Source organism: Geotrypetes seraphini, chromosome 1 (assembly GCF_902459505.1).
Source record: "Geotrypetes seraphini chromosome 1, aGeoSer1.1, whole genome shotgun sequence".
NCBI classification, from domain to species: domain Eukaryota; kingdom Metazoa; phylum Chordata; class Amphibia; order Gymnophiona; family Dermophiidae; genus Geotrypetes; species Geotrypetes seraphini.
This window is the reverse complement of record NC_047084.1, coordinates 443,559,447-443,580,182: the sequence shown is the minus strand read 5'-3', so window position 1 is coordinate 443,580,182 and position 20,736 is coordinate 443,559,447. Positions and strand designations below refer to the sequence as shown.

Genomic DNA, 20,736 nt, shown 5'->3' with positions numbered 1-20,736 from the left:
TTGCAATACAAGTACATAGAGTATACACACATCACATTATCACAACTGAGCCGAAGGTTCTTTTCTCGCTGACACTGCAAGAGTGTAATGACTGTTCTAAACGAGCAAAGTCTTGCAATACGAGTACACACAGTATACACGCGTCACTTCATCACAACTGAGCCGATGGTTCTCTCTCTGATGCTGCGGGAGTGTAGTGACTGTTCTAAATTAACGAGGTATTGCAATACAAGTACGTACTGTATAGTATTTTGTATTAAAGTTTTTGGGTTGTGGAACGAATCGTCTGAGTTTCCATTATTTCCTATGGGGAAATTCGCTTTGGATTACAAGTGCTTTGGATACAAGTGCTTTGGATTACAAGCGTACTTCTGGAATGAATTATGCTCGCAAACCAATGTTATACTGTATTATCAATTTTTTCAACTCTGGGCATCACATTTTTTATACTCTATTTAGAAGCTGTTGATAATAAGAGATGTTAAGTGAATGATGCTTGATTTTGTTTTTTCAGCTCCCCTCGACCCTGAAGAAAGTTTCTTTTGAAACATGCATGTCGGGAGAGGTGGTGTGGTCTATAGGCTAAGGGCTCCTTTTACTAAGGTGCGCCAGTATTTTTAGCGCATACTGCAGATTCACACGCGCTAACCCCCGCGCTACACGTAAAAACTAACACCAGCTCAATGGTGGCGTTAGTGTCTAGCGTGCGCGCTAAAACCACTAGCGCAGCTTAGTAAAAGGAGCCCAAAGTGGTTTACACTAATTTTATGGATAAAGTAAACTAGGTTAAAAAAAAACCAAAGAAAATAAATGATTGGACTGACAAAGACTCTAGCAGCCAGTAGAATGAAATGTCTGGCTGCACTCTGAAGGTCCATACAAAAATCTCTTACATATGTAGCCGCTCTATATTAAGCGGTGAACATATAGTTCTATATAAAGTGTGATAAGGTTTCATTATTAGTAATTAGTACTTTTCATGTGTGGATATATGGTTCAGTACTAATTCAGTGGCATAAATTTGAGATTATTCTATCGTGTGACATATTTCCTCATTATAGGCAAGAAGGAAAGTAAATTACATCCCTATTTAGGACTTCTGGTTAAATTGTAAGCTCTTCCGAGCAGGGACTGTCTATAAATGTCAAAATGTACAGCACTGCATATGCCTTTTAGCACTATATAAGTGATAAGTAGTAGTAGCTTCATTTTAGTCTGGCTCAATGGACTTTTGTTTGCTGTGGTGTCAATACTTTATTTGCCATTCTTCTGGGGAAAATCCACTAGCAGTGTTGCAACACTGTTTGTGAAGTTGCTCTCAGCTCAATAGTCTACTGATCCTGCAGCAGTGTGATAGAGATTTCAGGGACTCAGAGTGTAGATGCATGTATTGTTAATGCTGTACTTGAAATGCCTGTTGGAGCAATGACTGGAAATGCAGAGGTTACAGCTACTAGAATTCCTTCTACTGTTGCTATGGTTTTTTGAACCATTGGCAATAAATCTGCAGCTTTTCTCTCTAGTTTGCCTGTAGAAGAGATACTGAATTTTTATTTTCAAAAGCCAAGGACCATCGCTCTTGAAACTATATGGCTAGCAACAGATGATTTGGATGTCCCTTTTTGGGGACGTTTAATTCCCATCGAACTCAAGTCTCAAAGTTAACCTGATATCATTACATGCCACAGGGATGCTGTGGAGAGTAGAAGTTGGAACAAGATGAAGTTATGCTAATTAAAGAAATGTTAAGTATGTACCAGAAAATACGGTGTAGTACAAATAGACTAAACACTTCAAATCACAATGAATCAAAACAATTAAATTTATATTTTGTGTAGTCAGAACTCCACCTGTGTAGTCATATTATCAACAGTGTGGAAAACAAAGGGCACATTTAGCACGCATTAAATAATAATTTGTGTCTGATCTCCCACATCTACTGGTATTGTTAGAAACAGTTAAATATGTAAAAAGGCAGTCATGTATGTTTGAGATTGGGATTGCACATGTTACATTATTTGAAAGTCTTCACTTGGCAGTCACAATAGAGGATTGAATTATTTTGCGACCACCAGAGGTAACAAACATGCCAACGTAATACAGCAGATAAATTTATTATAAGAACTATTTGTGGATACATATATATTTGACTGCTTATGACAATAGCATTAAATATGGAAGATCAGGCACAAATTATTATTTAATGGGTGTTACATGTGCCCTGTGAGAACGCTGGTTCCTATACTTTTGGTCTTTGATAATATAACCACATAGGTGGAGTTCTGAGCACATAAAAATATAAATTTAATTGTGTTGTTTTGATTCATTGTGATTTAAAGTGTTTAGTATATTTGTAACACACAGTATTTTTTATTATTACTATTGATGTAATGTGGGTACTAGAATAAACATTTCCCCAATATAGTTTATTTATTTACATGTGAAAGATGCCATGTTGATAACCAGTCTTTGTGAATACATACGTTTCTAAAATGGCTGCTCCTGTTGTGTATTCCAGCAAATCCATATTCACTCCTGTAGTTTGCAAAAGGCTCCATGTTCAGCAGAGCCTTTTATAGAATATAGCGGAAACTGAGCATGTCTCAACCTGGATGTCTCTATGACTTATCCAAAATAAAGCAGTATTAGCGCCGATGCTCATAGGAATTCTATGAGCATCGGAGCTAATACTGCCAAATTGAATTGGTATTCTCTCACTTATTTATTTAATTCAAAATTTATATACTGCTTACAAGTATGTGGTTTCCATATCACATGCATAAAATCTTGTTTCCCTGTGATTACCACATATAACATAGACATGTCTAAGCAACATCATTAATCGTCCCTGTTATAAACAGGGATAGAGCGCAAATTCAATCAATTCAGAAATACAATCAAGCTTTAAATCATACCTTGCTGTCAAAAAAAATCTAAAAGGCGATTATCAACTTAGATTGCTAACACTGAATGAGAATAAAAATCTCTTAACCAGGGTTGTCTAACGTCGGTCCTTGAGGGCCACAATCATCGGGTTTTCAGGATTTCCCCAATGAATTTGCATTTACTTGATTACCAATTTACAATTATACAACGGGACTTATCAGTTGATTGAAATAGCTTCAACATAGTCTATTTCTTAAAATTCACAAAAGCTATTTATTCATTTTATAAAGCATTTATTAAGAAAGTACAAAATATTATCACATCAATATAATTTTATCATTCAGTTATCAAAACTAATCATGCACATATCATACAAGCAAAACCTTCCCAATCTCGATAATTATTATTAAAATTTCTGAAGTGTCCTTGTGACTAGCACATTTGTTTTGTCCATCTCGATCTCATAGCACCACTCCACTTAGTTGTTCAATTATACTGAAGTCCTTTCAGTGCTCCATTTTATGCTGTTATTCACTGTACTTCTTCCGGGTTATTAATCATCACAATTAGTCTAGCCCGACACAGGTCTGTGTTTCGCTATTAAGCCAAGGGGAAGCTTGTTTCACAGTTGAGGGACCACGACTGCAACAGCTGTCTCCTTTGTTCCAAGTGCACCTGATTGTCTCCGGAGGATCACATCCACATGGTGGTCCTGCATATCTTTAAGTACACCACCTTCACTGGGTAGAGAGGTGCACTTAGTCACCTGCACAACCAAAAAATCCACCTTAGGCTGACCCAGAACTGCTGACACTCCTGTGAGGCCTGGCTCTTGCTATCTTAAGAGCACCTTCCAGAGTGCCATACTGTTCCGAGATGAGAATGCTTATATCAGAGTGCAAGGGAAAGGTAGCAGACTGTGAGCACACACCACAAAGCTAGCAAGAAGTTTCAAGTTTATTAAAAATTAGCTATACCGCCTATAATACTTCTAGGCGGTTAACATAAAAAAAATGTTTTAACACATATAGCATTAAAAATGGGGGAGACACACGAGAGACTAACAGTAGTGGACGGAGCTGGCTGAGTGACTAAATTGAACTCCGAAATAAGATCTGGCAAAACCGCAGACAAATAAATGCACAACTGTGGGATTGTCCCCAGGTTTGAAAACCCCAAAGGGATCCGCAGATCTAGCACACAGTCCCTGGACCCCCGCTGTGAGAGTATGCTATAGAGAGTGGAGTGACTGCACTACATATAGGCTAGGGATTTTTGGGTTCGTAGACCCACCAAAATAACAAAAAGATCCCACTATTCAAAGCATAAGGTGTAAAATAAAGGGGAGGAAAAGGATCTCAGAAACCTTTTTGGTGACAGGGAAAAAACCTCATCCAAGTCCGACAAGGTTCCACGTTTCATTCATTTATCCTGAAAAATCTTCCCCTTCCTTTTTTATTCTATTTCTTTTATATTTATTATGATTCTTTCTTCCTTTTAATATTAATTTTTATAAAATCTTCTCCACTTCATCATTTACTTAACAATTTGGACCATTTATAAAATACTGATTAGCACAAAAAGTATGCTCTTCGGACTGAAGGCATGCACTTTGCTGGTGGACGAGCAGAGATTGGGTAGAAGACACAGATATGCAGGGCATATTATAAAGCACTAGAATTTATGCATTTACCTGACAGACATTTACACCTGCTCCAAGGCTGATTATAAATGTTGGTGCCTGCCACTTACACTAGAATTTTATAAAGATAAGTAGGTACCTACTCACCTTCACATAATACCTAAGTTTCACAAAGGCAGCTTAGATGGTGCTTTATCAAAGCAGCCTCTTATAAATTTAGCCTCAGATTACATGCACATAACATCTTCAGAGCAGGTATAAATTTATGTGAGAGGATCTATGTGCTATTGGGAATATCCCCTCTCTCTCTGTCAGCTCCTTTGTTTATAATGCATCTTGGCTGCTAATGCCTTCATCACAGCCACTCTTTCTAGATATTCTAACTCCCTGGTTTACCAGGATCCTTAGAACGGACCTTATTTTAACCCAAGTTAAGAATATTAGGTGAATTAAAAATCTTGTTTACCAATGACTGATTTTTGTTCTGTGATTCAACATTTTGTACTAAGAGTTATAATTCATTGTATTTAGGATTGTCTGCTTGTAAACTAGGAGCCGGATTTTTATAAATGGCACCAGTATCGGTGGCCACCTAAGAAAACGGCTGCTGATCACATCAGCTATTTTTGAAAACAGGCTATTTTTGAAAACAGGAGCCTTAAATGTAGGCCAAAATTTTAAAGGCCTACACATTCAAGGTGCCAACATTGTGCCTACAAAGGCGCATAGGGATGCCTACAGATGCCTAAGGCCACAAACCACACCCCCCACTGGCCTTAGGCATCTGTAAGCACCCCTATGTTCCTCCATAGGCACAAGACTGGCACCCTAGAATGGCGCCTACAATTGATCAGTTGGGTGGCAGTAGGGCGCCTACTGCATCACATCGTTAACAGAATTTAGACCTAGAGGCATTATAGATTGTTCAGGATGCTGCTGCCCAGCTCATTTCAGGATCCTCATATGTTAAATCATATTCCCCCATGTCTGTCTCGATAACAGGCTATGGACTTTTCCTCCAGGAATTTGACCAAACCAAGTAACTATGTTAGCTGCTCTTACCACAACCTCTGGCAATACGTTCCAGAGCTTAACTATTCCCTGAGTGAAAAAATATTTCCTCCTATTGGCTTTACAAGTATTTTCCTTTAACTTCATTGAGTGTCCCCTAGTCTTTGTAATTTTTGACAGAGTAAAAAAAAATTGATCCACTTGTACCCGTTCTATACCATTCAGGATTTTGTAGACTTCAATCATATCTCCCCTCAGCTGTCTCTTTTCCAAGCTGAAGAGCCTTAACCTTTTTAGTCTTTCCTCATACGAGAACAGTTCCATCCCCTTTATCATCTTGGTTGCTCTTCTTTGACCCTTTTCTAGTTCCACTATATCTTGCTTGAGATAAGGCGACCAGAATTGAACGCAATACTCAAGGTGAGGTCGCACCATGGAGTGATACAGAGGCATTAAAACAGTTTTGTAAAGCAGTGTTTTTCAACCTTTTTACACCTATGGACCAGCAGAAATAAAATAATTATTCTGTGGACCGGCGGTTGAAGAACACTGGGCTAAGTCGTTGGCCAGACCCCGCCCATCTCTACCCAATCTCCACCCCAGACCCCGCCCCCAGAATAGTACTAATTGCACCTTGCGCGTCCCGTGCCTCATCTGGAAGCCTTCCCTCTGATGTTGCAACGTCGGAGAGAAGGCTTCCGGTTCAGGCGCAGGATGCCCGTAGGAGCCGCTGCCCGTGGCTTTGTGCACTGAATCAGTTAAGAAGAGGAAGCTGGCTCGAAGATAACGCCACATCGATCGCACCGTGAACTGGCGGTTGAAGAACACTGTTTTGAGCCTGATTTACCTGCTGGCCCTGTGGACCGGCAGGAAATTTCTGTGGACCGGCACTGGTCCATGGACCGGTGGTTGAAGAACACTGTTGTAAAGTATTCCTTTTTTAAATAATTCCTAGCATCTTGGGTGGAAGGTTTCATCGTATTGTCTACAATGACACCCAGATCTTTTTCTTGGACACTGACCCCCCAAGGTAAATCCTAGCATCTGGCTACCAATTAAAGAAAGAATGTTGTATATAATCTTATTATTGATCCATAAGGCATTGAAGAATGAATCTGTACATTGTCTTCAGTATTAAGATTAAATGTGCTAAATCATTCCCTCAGATCAGGAATTTCTGCTCCATTGATATTCTAGCACTGAATAAAGTACTTTTTGAAGCAACTCATAAAAGTCCCTTTCAACTGTAGTCTTGTTTTGAAAATAAGGATGACTATGGATACTATGCATTTCAGGAAACATTTATAAAGTCATTTGTTTAATCAGACTTATGCAATTGTTTAGAAATGTACAGCGAGATGGACATTTTGTATGTATTGAAGTTGTCCCTGGGAAAATGTATTGGTTGAAGTTATAACACTGCCATTCACACATCTCTGCTTACATTTCCCTCAACAATAATAATAACACCAGTCAATTAATGGCAAAATTTGGGCTGCAGCTTTATTAACTCCCAAAAGTACAATAAATCCATCATTGATAACCATACATCAAAAACAGTGTAGCATAACAATCACAACCCCTGGAGCTAGTCGGTGACGAACTAACTCCGTACACAAAAATGTCTCCCCATTCCCAATACCCCATCCCAGCAGGGTTCGTGGTGCTGCAGAGTCCTGCCGCCACCCATGGCGGTGTCGCACATGAGCAGCTCAAAAACAAATCCCCCATTATTTTCATAGCCACACTGGTCCACATTTTCCCCCAAAACATCAATTTTTCCGCAATAAAACTATGACCAACCTAACCACCCATCCCACTATGAACCCACAATCCCCAGCCCAAACCCCTGACAACAAAAAGAGGGGGGGGGGGGAAATGGGTGGGAAACTTTTCCCCTAAAAAAACCCTCACCCTACCGACCTCCCTCCCAACCAAAAATACCGCCGCAAACCCGCCAAAACTTTCTTTCTAAATCCCCACTCCTCACAGAACCTCCCACCTGTCACACCTCACCTGTCCACAATTCCCTCCCCACCAATCCCGCTAATCCTCTACCACGAATACCTATCCCACTACCTTCCTATTCACCCCCTCCCGCCTCCCACAGCCCGCTCAACTACCCCTTCCCTAACCAACTGGCTCAGCTAGTGTTACGTGCTCACAGTCAAAACTGTGAGCATACGAATATTGTGACTGTCATTGATACCTTGACAAGCAATGATTGTGATTTTAAAATATGTTGTATCTGCCAACCTGGAATGTATTCTTTATTGCTGTTATATTTTTTATGGGCCCCTTTTACAAAGCCACAGTAGCAAGTACCGGTGTAGCAAATGTGACGCAGCCCACAGGAACTGAATGGGCTCCTGCAGCTTTTTAAAAGGGGCCCTGTGTTTGTAATTTGTGTTCTCTGCTTGGGTATAAGCAGGTTATAAAGCAGGGGTGTCAAAGTCCCTCCTCGAGGGCCGGAATCCAGTCGGGTTTTCTGGATTTCCCCAATGAATATGCATTGAAAGCAGTGCATGCAAATAGATCTCATGCAGATTCATTGGGGAAATCCTGAAAACCCGACTGGATTCTGGCCCTCGAGGACCGACTTTGACACCTGTGTTATAAAGGAATAAACTATAAACCAAATAAACAAACTATGGGCTCCTTTTACTAAGCCGCGTTAGCAGCTTTATCGCGCGTACCTTTTTAGCGTGCGCCAACCCGCGCGCTAGCCGAAAAACTACCGTCTGCTCAAGAGGAGGCGGTAGCGTCTAGCACAGCTGGCAAATTAGCGTGCGCTATTACGCGCGTTAAACCGCTAACGTGGCTTCGTGAAAGGAGCCCTATATGTGCCTGAGTGAATGCTGGCTTTCCTCCACAATACAGTTTAGAGATGCTCTCTCTTTCTAGACATGTTATTTGATATCAGTCATAAGGCAGAACCCATACTTTGGGATCTGGCTTCCCTCTTTACCCAGTTTCTAGCAAATCTAAGGACTCCTTTTACAAAGGTGCGTTAGGGCCTTTACGGGCGGAAATTGCCCCGCGCGCTAGCCGCTACCGCCTCCTCTTGAGCAGGCGGTAGTTTTTCGGGTAGCGCGCACTAATCCGGTGCAAGCCCTAAAAACGGTAGCGCACCTTTGTAAAAGGAGCCCTAAATCTCTTTCCCTTACACCATCTTCTTATCCGCGCTTTGAGATGTCAGAGTTCTACTCGCCTCTGGGATTCTCTGTGTAGATTGGAAAGCATTTATTTTAACGAATGCTATCCTGGAGATTCTGAATTGAAACTTACTTTCTTTTTTTTATTATTTATTTTTTATTAATTTGAAAATTATCACAAGTCATACACACTTGTTGCAGAAATACAGAAAGCAAAAGACATCATAAAGAAACAAAATTATAAATGTGGCATTTAAATTATTTTCCTTCTTAGACCTCAAAATCAGAAGAAGGAGAGATCCAATAAATCCATGGAGAGAAATAAAACAGAAAACCTATTATAAGAAAGCTAACTACGTTAAACAGCCCCACTTATCTTTTAAATCCAGCAGATCATATATATTACTTATCTCTAGAGATCTTTTTAAGGTCTAGAAAGACTCTCAATTGTGATGGTAAAAAGAAAGTGTATTTAATCCCCAAGTATCAAATCAAACATTTAAAGGGGTATGCCAAAAGAAAGGAAGCCCCCCAATTTTAGTCTCATCACGCTTAGAAAGGAGTTCTTTTCTGTGGTCCTGTTTTATCTTAGATACATCGGGATAGATTCAAATTCTTTGTCCTGAAAATTCTTGATTTAAATTCCGAAAGTAAAGTTTCATTATAAGGTTTAAGTCTTGTTCAAATACCTGCAACTTACTTTCTAAAAGCTTAGCCTTCCCCCTCCCTTCCTTTAATCAAGCTGCGCGAGAGGCTTTTAGTACGGGCCAGTGAGGTAAGTGTTCCGACGCTCATAGGAATTTGATGAGTGTTAGAGCATTTGCTGCACCGGTTCACGTTAAAAAGCTCTGGTGCAGCTTGATAAAAGGGGCCCTAAATTTGGTTTCCAGAACCTCTCTCCTGCACCTTTCTGGTATTGGTCCCCACAGTATAACTGCCAGCTCCTCCTTATGCCACCCAGCTAAGGATCGACTCATCAGATGCAATGGCCTGTCCCCAAAATGATCCAGCTCCTCCTAAATCTAAACTGATAAATATTGGCTATGCTAATTTGTATGCCTAGCTGGCACTGAATTTTAATCAAAATGCACTTATGCGCCTAACATTGGATGCTGATCTTGTAAGTCCTTTTGAATATCAATATGTGCAGTTGAAACACTGAAAAATTAGTAACAATGCTTTTAAATATCTATTTTTGTCCTTCTGGATTTTTGTGTGCATTATTTTCCTTATGCTAAAAACCACATTTTCCCCCAATCCCCAGCTTATCTCAATTAGTATTTTCTTCTGATTTTATACAGTTTGGTTACTCTGCAGAGCATCAACTTTTCTTAGGCGGGTTTATTTCTAGAAGCAAAATATTTTCTACCGATGTTCTAAGATGCACGCAAATGAACCCAGTGCCTAAAAACAGACTTATTTTGAAAATTGAATGACAATTTTTATACTGACAATGTGTCTTGATTCCAACTGCTTTAACAGGAAACAAAGATACCTACATATTTCAGAATAACCTGTTATATACCTGTATACTTGAATAACCGGTTTCCTAATCTGTCTTCTGAATATTTGTGTAACTCTGTTCATTTACCGTATATATTCCTTCTCGGTCATTGCATTCTGAGAATAATTGTCAGCTTGCTGTTCCATCATACAAACAAGTATGGCTGGATTATACCATGAAAAAGATTTTAACAGTATATGATCCTGAAGAATGGAACAAATTGCCAATTTGAATCAGGAAATTGAACAATTTAAAATTGTTTTAAATCTCCTTTGCATTCTTATGTACTTGGCACTTAAACAAGGACAATCTTAACCCCCCCTCCCCTCCCATACACACATTTTCTATACTGCATGTTTCCTGTAACCCATCTTGGATAATATAATAATAATATACCATAAAATCTCAGAACAATATGAAGTGACAAGAAAACTGGCTGAGGGAAAGATACTCAGGGTAAAACTAAGTATATAATCCAGGAAATCTGATAAAGACTATAAAGGTTTAAAATGCAGGGCGATACCTAAAACTTTCTTCCCATAACTCAGTCATTTTTAAAATGTTGCACTTCTCCCCTTACCAGCTCAATAAGAAAATGATCCAAATCCCGAGTGGTCCAAAATGTTAGATAACTGTTCTGTTCATAAATACAGACTCTTTCAAAGATAAGAAAACCACAATTTTTGCAAATGCACTGTAAATGGCTGATTTATTATATGTGATAATAACATATGTAGTTCAGATACAATGTACATTGCATATATAACACCTACTAGCTAATTCTGTAATGATTCCCTCCACTTATGAGGAGAAATTAATGATTCTTAAGTTGCTAGAAAAGTTATAACTTTCACCACTCATAAAGATACCTGTCAGATAACATTCAGTGATATTATATGCACTATCCATCCACTAAAGACACACACTTTGGATAAATACATAACCTGAGTTTCTTAGGAAAGATTTCAAATATAAAGAATGCTCAAAAAAATTCCAGAGTGACAGGACACACAGTGAAAGCATAACATAATTCCCTACTATAAATCTGACAATTCTTATAATTTGGCTAATCGTCTATTTTTTTTTAAATAGAATTTTTAGAAGTTTCCCAAATACAAATATTCAATTGTTATGAACCTAGGACCCTGAAATAATTGACTCCTGCACACAAAGCCGGTAACATTATTTTGAAGAGCATTGCAGATCCAAAATGAGACAATATATGGAGTTTGCATCAAACCACACTGTACATGAAAAGTTAATAGAATTGGGGATTCTGGCGATTAATACAAAAATAATAAATTACAGCTTTTGGGTATTTACAATGATGCTGACTGCACAGATTTAACCTTTAAGGGTTAAAGAGTTTAATCAATGTCAAATGCCTGATTTTCTGAAGGCAATAAAGAGGAGTCTGCTAGTGATACCCAACAGAACATCACTTTGTCAAGCCACAAAGCGCCCAAAAGCTTGTCAAGTAAGTTACCAGAAACCTCTTTGTGGTTAAAACTCAGATCCTTCCTGCTTGACCTATTATTTGATATTTGACCACTTGGTTGCAAGACACTTGCTCTTTCCAGCTGAAATGTCACTGGGGCATCTTGTCAGCTCACCGACATCTCGGCCTGACATACAATTTTACTTTTGTGTGCTACAAGGCAGAAAATGCAGGGCAATGGCCTTACTTTAAATTCTGTCAGCATCAAAGATGGGCGTCACTCTTGGGTCTTACCAACAAAAAAGAAAGGAAGGAAAAAAAAAAAAAAAAAAAAGGATTCTGTTTTGAAGGTCAAAGCAGACATTGCTTTAAAGTATTCACGCACATATTAAATATATTAACTCCAGTGCCGATCTGGGAATGATCTTTATGAAATACATAAACATATCATCAGAAATCCTTTGACTTTTTCTTATCAAACACTGACTGATAAAAAGGTTGGGTTTTAATGCTTGCAGGGACCAGCTTCTGCCGTTAACTTAACTTGTTCAAATGGGCATGTGGTATCATGTATCTTTAAAAGGAGCAACCTGACCTTCTCACATTGACCAGGAGTGACATTATTGTGCAGGAGAAGAAGCAGTCACATCATTTCTGTTTTGCACAACCTGCTTAAAGTTTGCAACTAAATGCTTGTCTTCAGTTGAGCTGACAAGAGGGAAGAGGGGGCTCAGTGAACCATAGCAGGGCTGCCATGAAATGACAGGAATCATTGGCATACATTTCAAATAGCGCTCTCAATCCTATTAAAGTATTGCAGGCCTGCTTTAGAAGAGACAAGTATGAAACAACTTTGATAGATAGAGACTAAAATGCCTTATTGATTTTTAAGACTGAAGAAAATTACCCAAAATCTGTCACTCTAACATTTAAAAACATGTTACATAAAAAATGAGCACCAAAACTAATAATTAAAACTTTAAAAAAAAAATGAATTTTAGCAAAATATAAAAGTGCACTTCTGTACAATTTTTCCATATAAATTAAACAGCAAAAAAATAAATATGCTTTTAAAACTTGATTTTAAGGATGTATTTTAATTGTATAATACCATAAGTACAGTTTTTCTTTTTTTCCTTGAAAACATTTGTGCAATCTCAATATCCACTTTGTATGGCTCGTTTGGTGCCGGCAATGTTACTCGTGAGAGTGTAGAAAGGCGAGTGTGATCTACTGTTGCCTAAACCGTCCTGCTGAAAGCCGTAAGAGTTATCGGGCACAGTTTGCAAAGGGAAACATTCTGAGAGCGTTTTCTTTTCAAGTTGATAAGCGGCTCCTGACACAACAGAGAGGTCTGAGTTCTTGTGTTTCGCCTGTAACAACAAACATACATACATTTAATTCAAAAACAATAAAACAGACAGACAAACTCAATTAATATTAGATGTGGTTTATGTTAGGGAGCTAATTTAATAAAGCATTTTCCAGGTGTACTGCATGTTTTACACATATAGGCTTGTCTGCAGGAGTCGGGCAGAGAGAGGTTAGAATTGTGATGTACTCGTGTACAAATCGTGCACTCAGCACCCTCGTGTGATGCTGGATCGAGAGGGGCGACCTCCCCTCCGCTCATCCCTAATCTATCCTGCCCTCCTCCCCTTCCCCCCCACCCCCCTCTACCCCTAGCCGATTGGCCCCAAGGCTTCGGACGATTTGTCTTCGCTCCTCCCTATGTGGCTCAGAGCTTGTTTTTTCTATAAAATATATATGTATACACAGAAAACAGACAACAAATTTGTGTTCCCCTGGGGCCAGTTCCGAGTGCCTATTTATAAGTGCACAGAGAGACCCATGTTTCCTTTATAAACAGGTGTAAAATACCTTTTTCCAACCCTGTATAGCATCTGTTCATAAAATAACAACCTAGTATTAATTGGTTCTTCAGTTAATATTCTGCAGTACTTAAAAAGCTTCTCAGGACCGACTCATCTGGGACTCTCCTAGAGAGGAAATTTCTGAGCTTCAACACATTTCTTTCTGATGAATTTCAAATGTTCAGAAATAAAAACAGGCTGAAGTTTCAAAACGAATAGCTGCCCTCGTGCCCACAAGAAGTCCCGGCTTTTCATTAACATCTAAGATCCGGCTTCAAACTTCCGGGCACCCACTATTTCTGTCTTCCCAGAGATACAGTGCTAAAGCCTCTATCAGGGGCACAGCAGATTTATTGTCATGATGGCTGGTTAAAAGAAAAAGACTCAGGATGTAAAATGCCTGTACATTTAGAGAGTTATTTTACACTTAGAAAGTACAAGCATAATTTTCTCTATGAAGGGTATGCCAAATTTTATAGGGAAATGACACATACACTCCTGCTCTGAAAATTACTCTGGGGAAATTATATATGTATATTTATACATGCCCTTCAGCAGATGCACAGTTTTTTTTAAGATTAATTTACCTGCATAAGGCAAATTTTCAAATATATGTGTGTAAATGCTAATCCTTCCTCAGTTCTCCCCAAGGATGCCTCTGCTCAGGCCAAATACCTGCAGATTTTATACAAACTCATTTCTGTGGCTAAAGCTTTTGGAAATTACTATCAGAAGACCATTTTATAACATATGCATTCATGTGCCTTTATAAAGAAAACTTTTAGAGCTAGTGAAAAAAAGCTCTCAAACATTACTGGAAAGATGGTGCAGCTTTGAATACACACTCAATTCATTTATACCGTATTCCACGTGTTCTTTTACATAAGAATAGTCATAGTGGGTCCAGTATCCTTTCTTCACAGTGGCCAATCCAGGACACAGGTACCTGACAAAAATCCAAATAGTAGCAACATTCCATGCTACTGATCCAGGACAAGCAGTGGCCTTCCCCATGTCTGTCTCACTAGCAGACTGTGGACTTTTCCTCCAGGAACTTGTCCAAATCATTTTTAAAACCCAGCTATGCTAATCCTCTGGCAACGTGTTCTAGAGCTTAACTGTTCCCTAAGTGAAAAAATATTTCTTCCTATTGGTTTTAAAAGTATTTACAAGGACTTACTCAAACAGATGCATACCTACTCAAATACTAGCAAACACTCAGCTTTAGTCAATAATTTTACCGTGCAAATCACTTAGGACTAGATTCCGTAAATTGCGCTCAAAGGTTGGCGCTAAGCACCATGATATAATGCACACTCATCTTGCAGTATCCTTTACAGAATAGTGCTCACAGCTGATTCCCACGCCTCATGTTCAGTGCCAGAAATTACACCAGTTGAAACCGGGTGTAAATGCCGGCAGGGAGCGCTCAGCATTTCAGAACGTAAATGGCGCTATTCTATGAAAACTGCACACAACTTCAAGGTCCTTTAAGGCTGTTATGTGGATGGAATTATTTTATGTGGATAATTTTAGTGTACCTTTGGAACTTTGACACTTTCAAATAAAGTCCATTTAGGAACATCGTCACTCCTCAGAGTTTTTTTGGTTTTCATACTGATGCCGACTTACAGAACAGGCTCCCAAGTCCTTGTACAACGGGTGCCTAAATTGTGTTGCCCAGTTACAGAATTGCCTTCTATACATATACCTTGTAACTCTGCTCTACCTCTTTCCAAATGCTGCCCAGAAGCATGCCTACACATGTGCCTGTACTACATCTGTGTATATACCCGAGTAATTTGACAGCAGCCATGTTCCATGTGTTAAATATGCTATATAAAATTCCCCCTACATGTGCAACCTCTTCTCAACTACAGTTCCTGAGCTTTAGCACCAGAAAGCACAGGACATCCTAACCACCATTAATACACGCCCGTATCTTTATCAGCAAGAGCTATTCATGTCTACTTTGTGTTCCTTGAAAGGTCACTGAATAGCTTGTGACTTCAGGCTATAGTAATGACACATACTTTTTCATTCTTTAGATGTATACAAGTGCAGATGGTGTTTCTACTGAATGCTCAATAAAATACACACCCTCCATCATATTTCCTTCTAGTATTTACTTTTCAGCCACAGTCCTTTTCTCTTAGAAAGGTGGACAAGAACTACGGTGAGGGCAGTGTCACTGATGCCCATCAAGTTTTTAGTGAGGGATACTTTATATAATGCAGCTATTGCTAGGATTGTTAGGATTTAATTTGCCTCACTCATTTACTGCATTTTATGCTACATTTGTTCCTGCTACTATACATATTTTGTTAACACAATGTAAATTGTTTATGTCAAGTTACACCCCCCCCCCCCCCACAAAAAAAAAAGCTCTTTAAATCCTTATGGGCTTCAGGGTAGTTACCACAGGGACCCACGCTATCGGGCTTTGTAAAAGAAGGGCTACATGTGGTGTAAACCACCTCGGAAAAAATCTCTTCATAAAGGATCTGATCCCTAATTTTCAGGTTCTAGGTAATTTACAACAATATAACCCCAAAACTGTATGGGGACATTAACAATATATTAAAAATATATACAAACGTTAAAAGTACAAAATTGATAAAAAGAATAAAATTTGTTGAACAAAAAGCCCTCAATGTCTTCTTTCTTTCTGTTCTCACACTTTGGGGTAAACGATTCAAACCCAGGCTTGCTCCTTGTGACCCTGGGCAAGTCACTTAATCCCTCCATTGCCCCAGGTACATTAGATAGATTGTGAGCCACCAGGAAAAATGCTTGAGGACCTAAATAGATTCATGTAAACCGTTCTGAGTTCCCTGGGGAGACCGGTATAGAAAATTAAACAAACAAAAAAAAATGGAATACCTTTAGCAGAAGGGACTCAAGACTTACATATCTTGAATCCTTGATGAAGAGAAAGTTGCATTAGTAAATAAGAGGAATCAGTGTGGAGAACATGATAAACCGAGCAAACTATTTTAAAACGAATACATGCTTCCACAGGGAGCCAGTAAAGTTTCTTGGAAGATAGGGAAATGCAATTAGAGTGCGCTTTGTAAAAATTAGGCTTTTGGATTGTCTCTGTGCGGCTGCTTTGAACTATCATTTCCACCTCAAGATATTAGTTAAACCTACTTGTTTTAAAATGCATTGGTACTACAAACACAAAAGGGACATGGATCTCAATATCTTTTTTCATTTCCAAGATTAATGGAAAATAGGACATGCCTAATTGTCTGAAGAAATATTCTGAGCTACGCATTGCATTTTCATTTACATAACGATCACTCTATGCCATCTCCAAGCAGAATACTGCTGCATCTGATAAAAGAGGCAATGGCACATCAAACAAAATCACTCATTTTCAAACAAAAAAGATGCAACAGCCTTGTTTCATTTGGAGGTGGTTTTGTTTAAAAAAAAGCACATGTTCTAAAGGAGATCAAACCAAACAAATTTTATATTTTGTGGCATTTAATTTTGAAACAAAATGAAGTATAGATACAAACTGTAGCTGTGCATAACCTTAAAAATCATACATTGAATAAAGAGTAAATTTGCAATTCCGATAAGAAAAAAAATTGACCTGAGCAAATTCAGTTTGATTCAGGCGAGGAGCTCTAAAAATTGTTCTAGTGCAGTAGATGTGTCATTCTGGATAGTAGGGTATTTTCTCCTTGCCCCAAAGCCGTGCAGAAGGAATCCACTGTAGGATTTCAACTCCACCTTCAGAGGATTCTGCTTTCCCCTTCAGTTTTTCCTTCAGCACACGAGCACAAGGTCTCTTTTTGATCTGCTCTGTATATTTCTTTATTTTTTTGTGTGTTTTTTTTTGCGGCTTTCGGTGTACCACAGATCCCCAATGTGGGGAAAAGCTTGGCCTGCCTGGAGAAGAAGCAGACTTGGGTCTATTTGGCCAACCTGCGGAAAACTTTGTGGAGCTTGGGGTCTGTATTAGAGGTTTGCATGGGAACGGGGATTGTGGGAATCCCAGGCATCTCCCCAGGTCTACAGGACTCCCAAGGGGAATCCCCAGGCCCATGAGACTCCCACAGGGATCCCCCCCAAGGCCTATGGGACTCCCATGGGGATGGAACCGGGGTTCCCGAAGCCTACCTAATATTCCGTCGATCCAGTTGCTGATTGCCGTACATCCACCAGTTGGGGAGACAGAGCTTTAGCTTGATGGCCAACCAGAAGCACTTCCTTATAGAGGTGCTCCTGATTGGCAATCGGGCTCCAGCTCTTTCTCTCAGATTGGTGGAGTAAGCCTTGGCAACATGTGAGAGCTCTCCCCATCAAAGATCTTGTGATTAAACACCAGCACTCACTGCGGCTGTGCAGTAGAAGAGCATGGGAAAGACTGGGAAGCAACAGTGTGCTCTGGAGACAGATTATCCTGCAGCAGGTACCACCGACAAAAAATAAATAAATTTTGAAGCGAAAAATTATGAAGTCATGAAAGCCTTTCCATGAACCTATTGGTGTGTGTCCTGTAGGAGAGCATTGTTTACACCCCTGTGGGCTCTTAATTTTTTTGGGAGGGATGGGAGGGGTTGGAGCCCAAAATGGTTGGATGGGCACCAAATGTTCTCCCCACCTGAATGCAAAATATAAATACTTGAGCTGGTGGGGATCTCCAAGCTCTGCCAACGAAAGATCTCCTCCTCCAATCTAGCAACCAGAAATCTCAAAGCTTTGCAGGTAATGGCCGCATCCTCAAGCTGCCACTGCTTTCATGCATGAATGAAAGCCAAGGGGGTAGGGAGGCAGCAGCGGCTCTGAAATACTGTTGCAAGCTGCAGAACTTGTAAAGTTCGGTCTCTGGACCTGAGGAGCTGGTCATTAGCTGATGAGGTTTGGGGATTTCTACCAGCTAAAGTTTGTTTTGGGGTTTCCAGTTCAGTTGTGATATTCATATTTCTATTTGTAATTTGTGATCCATTGTTCTGTATTTGGTGAAGGTCTGTCTGACTTTGTTTTGAGCTTTCTGCAAAACTCAATTAAACTAAAATCAAAACTGTCAGAAGCAATTGCTGCTTTTTATGGGGATAGGTAACTTTTATGGGTCGACGGGGAGATGGACGGGGGTCAATCAACTTTCGATCTGTTGGCTACAGTGAAGAACAAGGCGGCAGACTGGTTCTTCAGTTGAAGATCCTAGCCCAGAAGCAAAGGCCTAGATGCCCTAGTCCAGGGGTGCCCAAATGGTCGATCACGATCGACCAGTAGATCGCAAAGGCAACGTGACTCGATCGCGTTGCCTTTGCGATCTTGTTTTTCCTGCGTCCCCAAGCCAGGCCCTCTCATCTGCATATATGGCCTGTGGCAAGCAATCGCCAGTCTCCTTGAAAGTGCATTCCACAAGAAGTGTAGCCTCTTCATGGGCAGAAGCTTGGGTGACTGCTCCTGGAAAGATCTGTAGGGCAGCGACCTGGTTCAATCTGCCCACATTCTCCAAGTTCTACAGAGTGGACATAGCAGCATGGGAGGACACTGTCTTTGGGTATTCAGTGCTACGAGCAGGCACAGAGGTCCCACCCTAGATGTCTGGGACTGCTTTTGTACTTCTCTATTGTCCAGAATGACATAACCTTTGCACTAGAAAAAGAGATTAGGTTCTTATCTTGCTAATTTCTTTTCTAGTAGATAGGTACGTCATTCTGGAACCCTGCTCTGTCAGTTATTTCTTCGCCTGCCTACTGTCTCAATCAGAAGTTTGAGTCAAAACACAGATTTTGATGTCAGTCAGACCTTAACGGTATGAAGAATAATCTATTGGTATAATTCATTGGGGGAATTTTTGAGCTGCATACATTTTTCTGCTTGGTATGGTTATTTCGATGTTTCGATTGTTCAATTAAAATGTTTTAACATGCTTGTTATAGTTTCAGACCAGAAAAGATTTGTAGGTTGGGGAGTCTTCCCCCTACCCCCTCCTTCTTATCTGTTCCTGTGTAGGGCTATTGCTTGCTTTGGTACAAACTGAAGGGGGCAGTAGAACCTTCTGGAGAAGGATGTGGGGTTGAAAACCTTGAATGGATTTTGTCTGCATGGCTTGCGGGCACAGGGAGAATACCCTACTGTCCAGAATGGCACACCTATCTACTAGAAAAGATATTAGCAAGGTATGAACCTATATTGTGCAATTCAATATATTTTCTGCAGAGAAAACATATGTTAATATTTTCTCTATGGAATAGGAATCAAGAAGTTTACTTTTAAGGTGTTCCTAAAATTCCACTGCGACATGCTTCTCTTTTTTTTTTTTTCTTGTCTCCAAGAGAAAAATCAATGGTTATACCTAGCAACTAACTCAGCAATTTTCTTTGAAGTCGATTCAGGATTTTCTGATGTTTCATGAGGTACCTTGTAGCTTTATAAAAACAGTAATGCTCATCCCAGACCTTCAGGAATGACTAATACTGCAGCAGGTTCAGGTGATCCTTTAAAAGCATATTGTTCAATTAAAGAAGGTAGTAAATTCTTTGGAGCAATTACTTGAAACCATGTATTACATTACATGTCATTTAAGAGGGTATGAGATAAGCTGAGGGGAGCTTTGCTATGGACTCTGATTTTGTTGTTTTAATTATTGTGTGTCTGAAGTTGTAGGGGTTGAATTTCAGCATGATTGAAGTGGGCAAGAGGCTCCTGCTCGCTTATAGCAGTCAATATTCAAGTCACTTAAGAAGGCAGTGCCAGTAAATATTGGCTTTAACTGCCAAGCTCAATCTGGACGTTACTAGGGTGGTCTAGGGATACAGTCAGAGGTTTTGCAAGCATCAGTGATATTCAGTGCCAGTGCCTGCATACCTAACTGGGCCAAACTGGATCGCAGAAAAGTCAGTCATAGCTTTGCCTGGTTAGGCATATGGTTGTAGCACCTAGTATCAGTCTGTATTCGATTAATTACCAGGTACTGCTGTAGACCCACTTATTTAATACTGGTGCCTGACATGACCTGGAAACACATACTTGGGTTTATTTTAATGCTTAGAAAAATGCTCATCACGTCCAGATGAATATAGACCTGGTACCTTTTATTTTGTGTTGTATATTTATTATAAGCTGCTCAGGATAGTGTCCGGTAGGCAGTCTTTAAATAATAAAATGAATGAAGTGAAGGAGACTTGGCTTTGATTGCCCAACATGGCTTATTTCTCCACACAGACAGCTGACAGACTCCTTATGAATACATACCAAGT

General features: G+C 39.7%; 1 protein-coding gene across 4 annotated transcripts in view; it reads right to left on the bottom strand.

The window, feature by feature from the left end:
• Positions 1 to 11,202: 11,202 nt before the first annotated feature.
• The window catches only part of CCDC171 (coiled-coil domain containing 171), a 608,461-nt gene continuing 598,927 nt past the window's right edge, over positions 11,203 to 20,736 (bottom strand). For 3 of the 4 annotated variants that reach the window (XM_033920389.1, XM_033920380.1, XM_033920399.1), the window contains exon 25: positions 11,203 to 13,009. In XM_033920389.1, coding sequence (XP_033776280.1) covers positions 12,794 to 13,009 — 216 coding nt within the window. In that variant the 3' untranslated portion in view covers positions 11,203 to 12,793. The remainder of the gene's footprint in view (positions 13,010 to 20,736) is intronic. The other variant, XM_033920408.1, reaches the window with a different exon arrangement.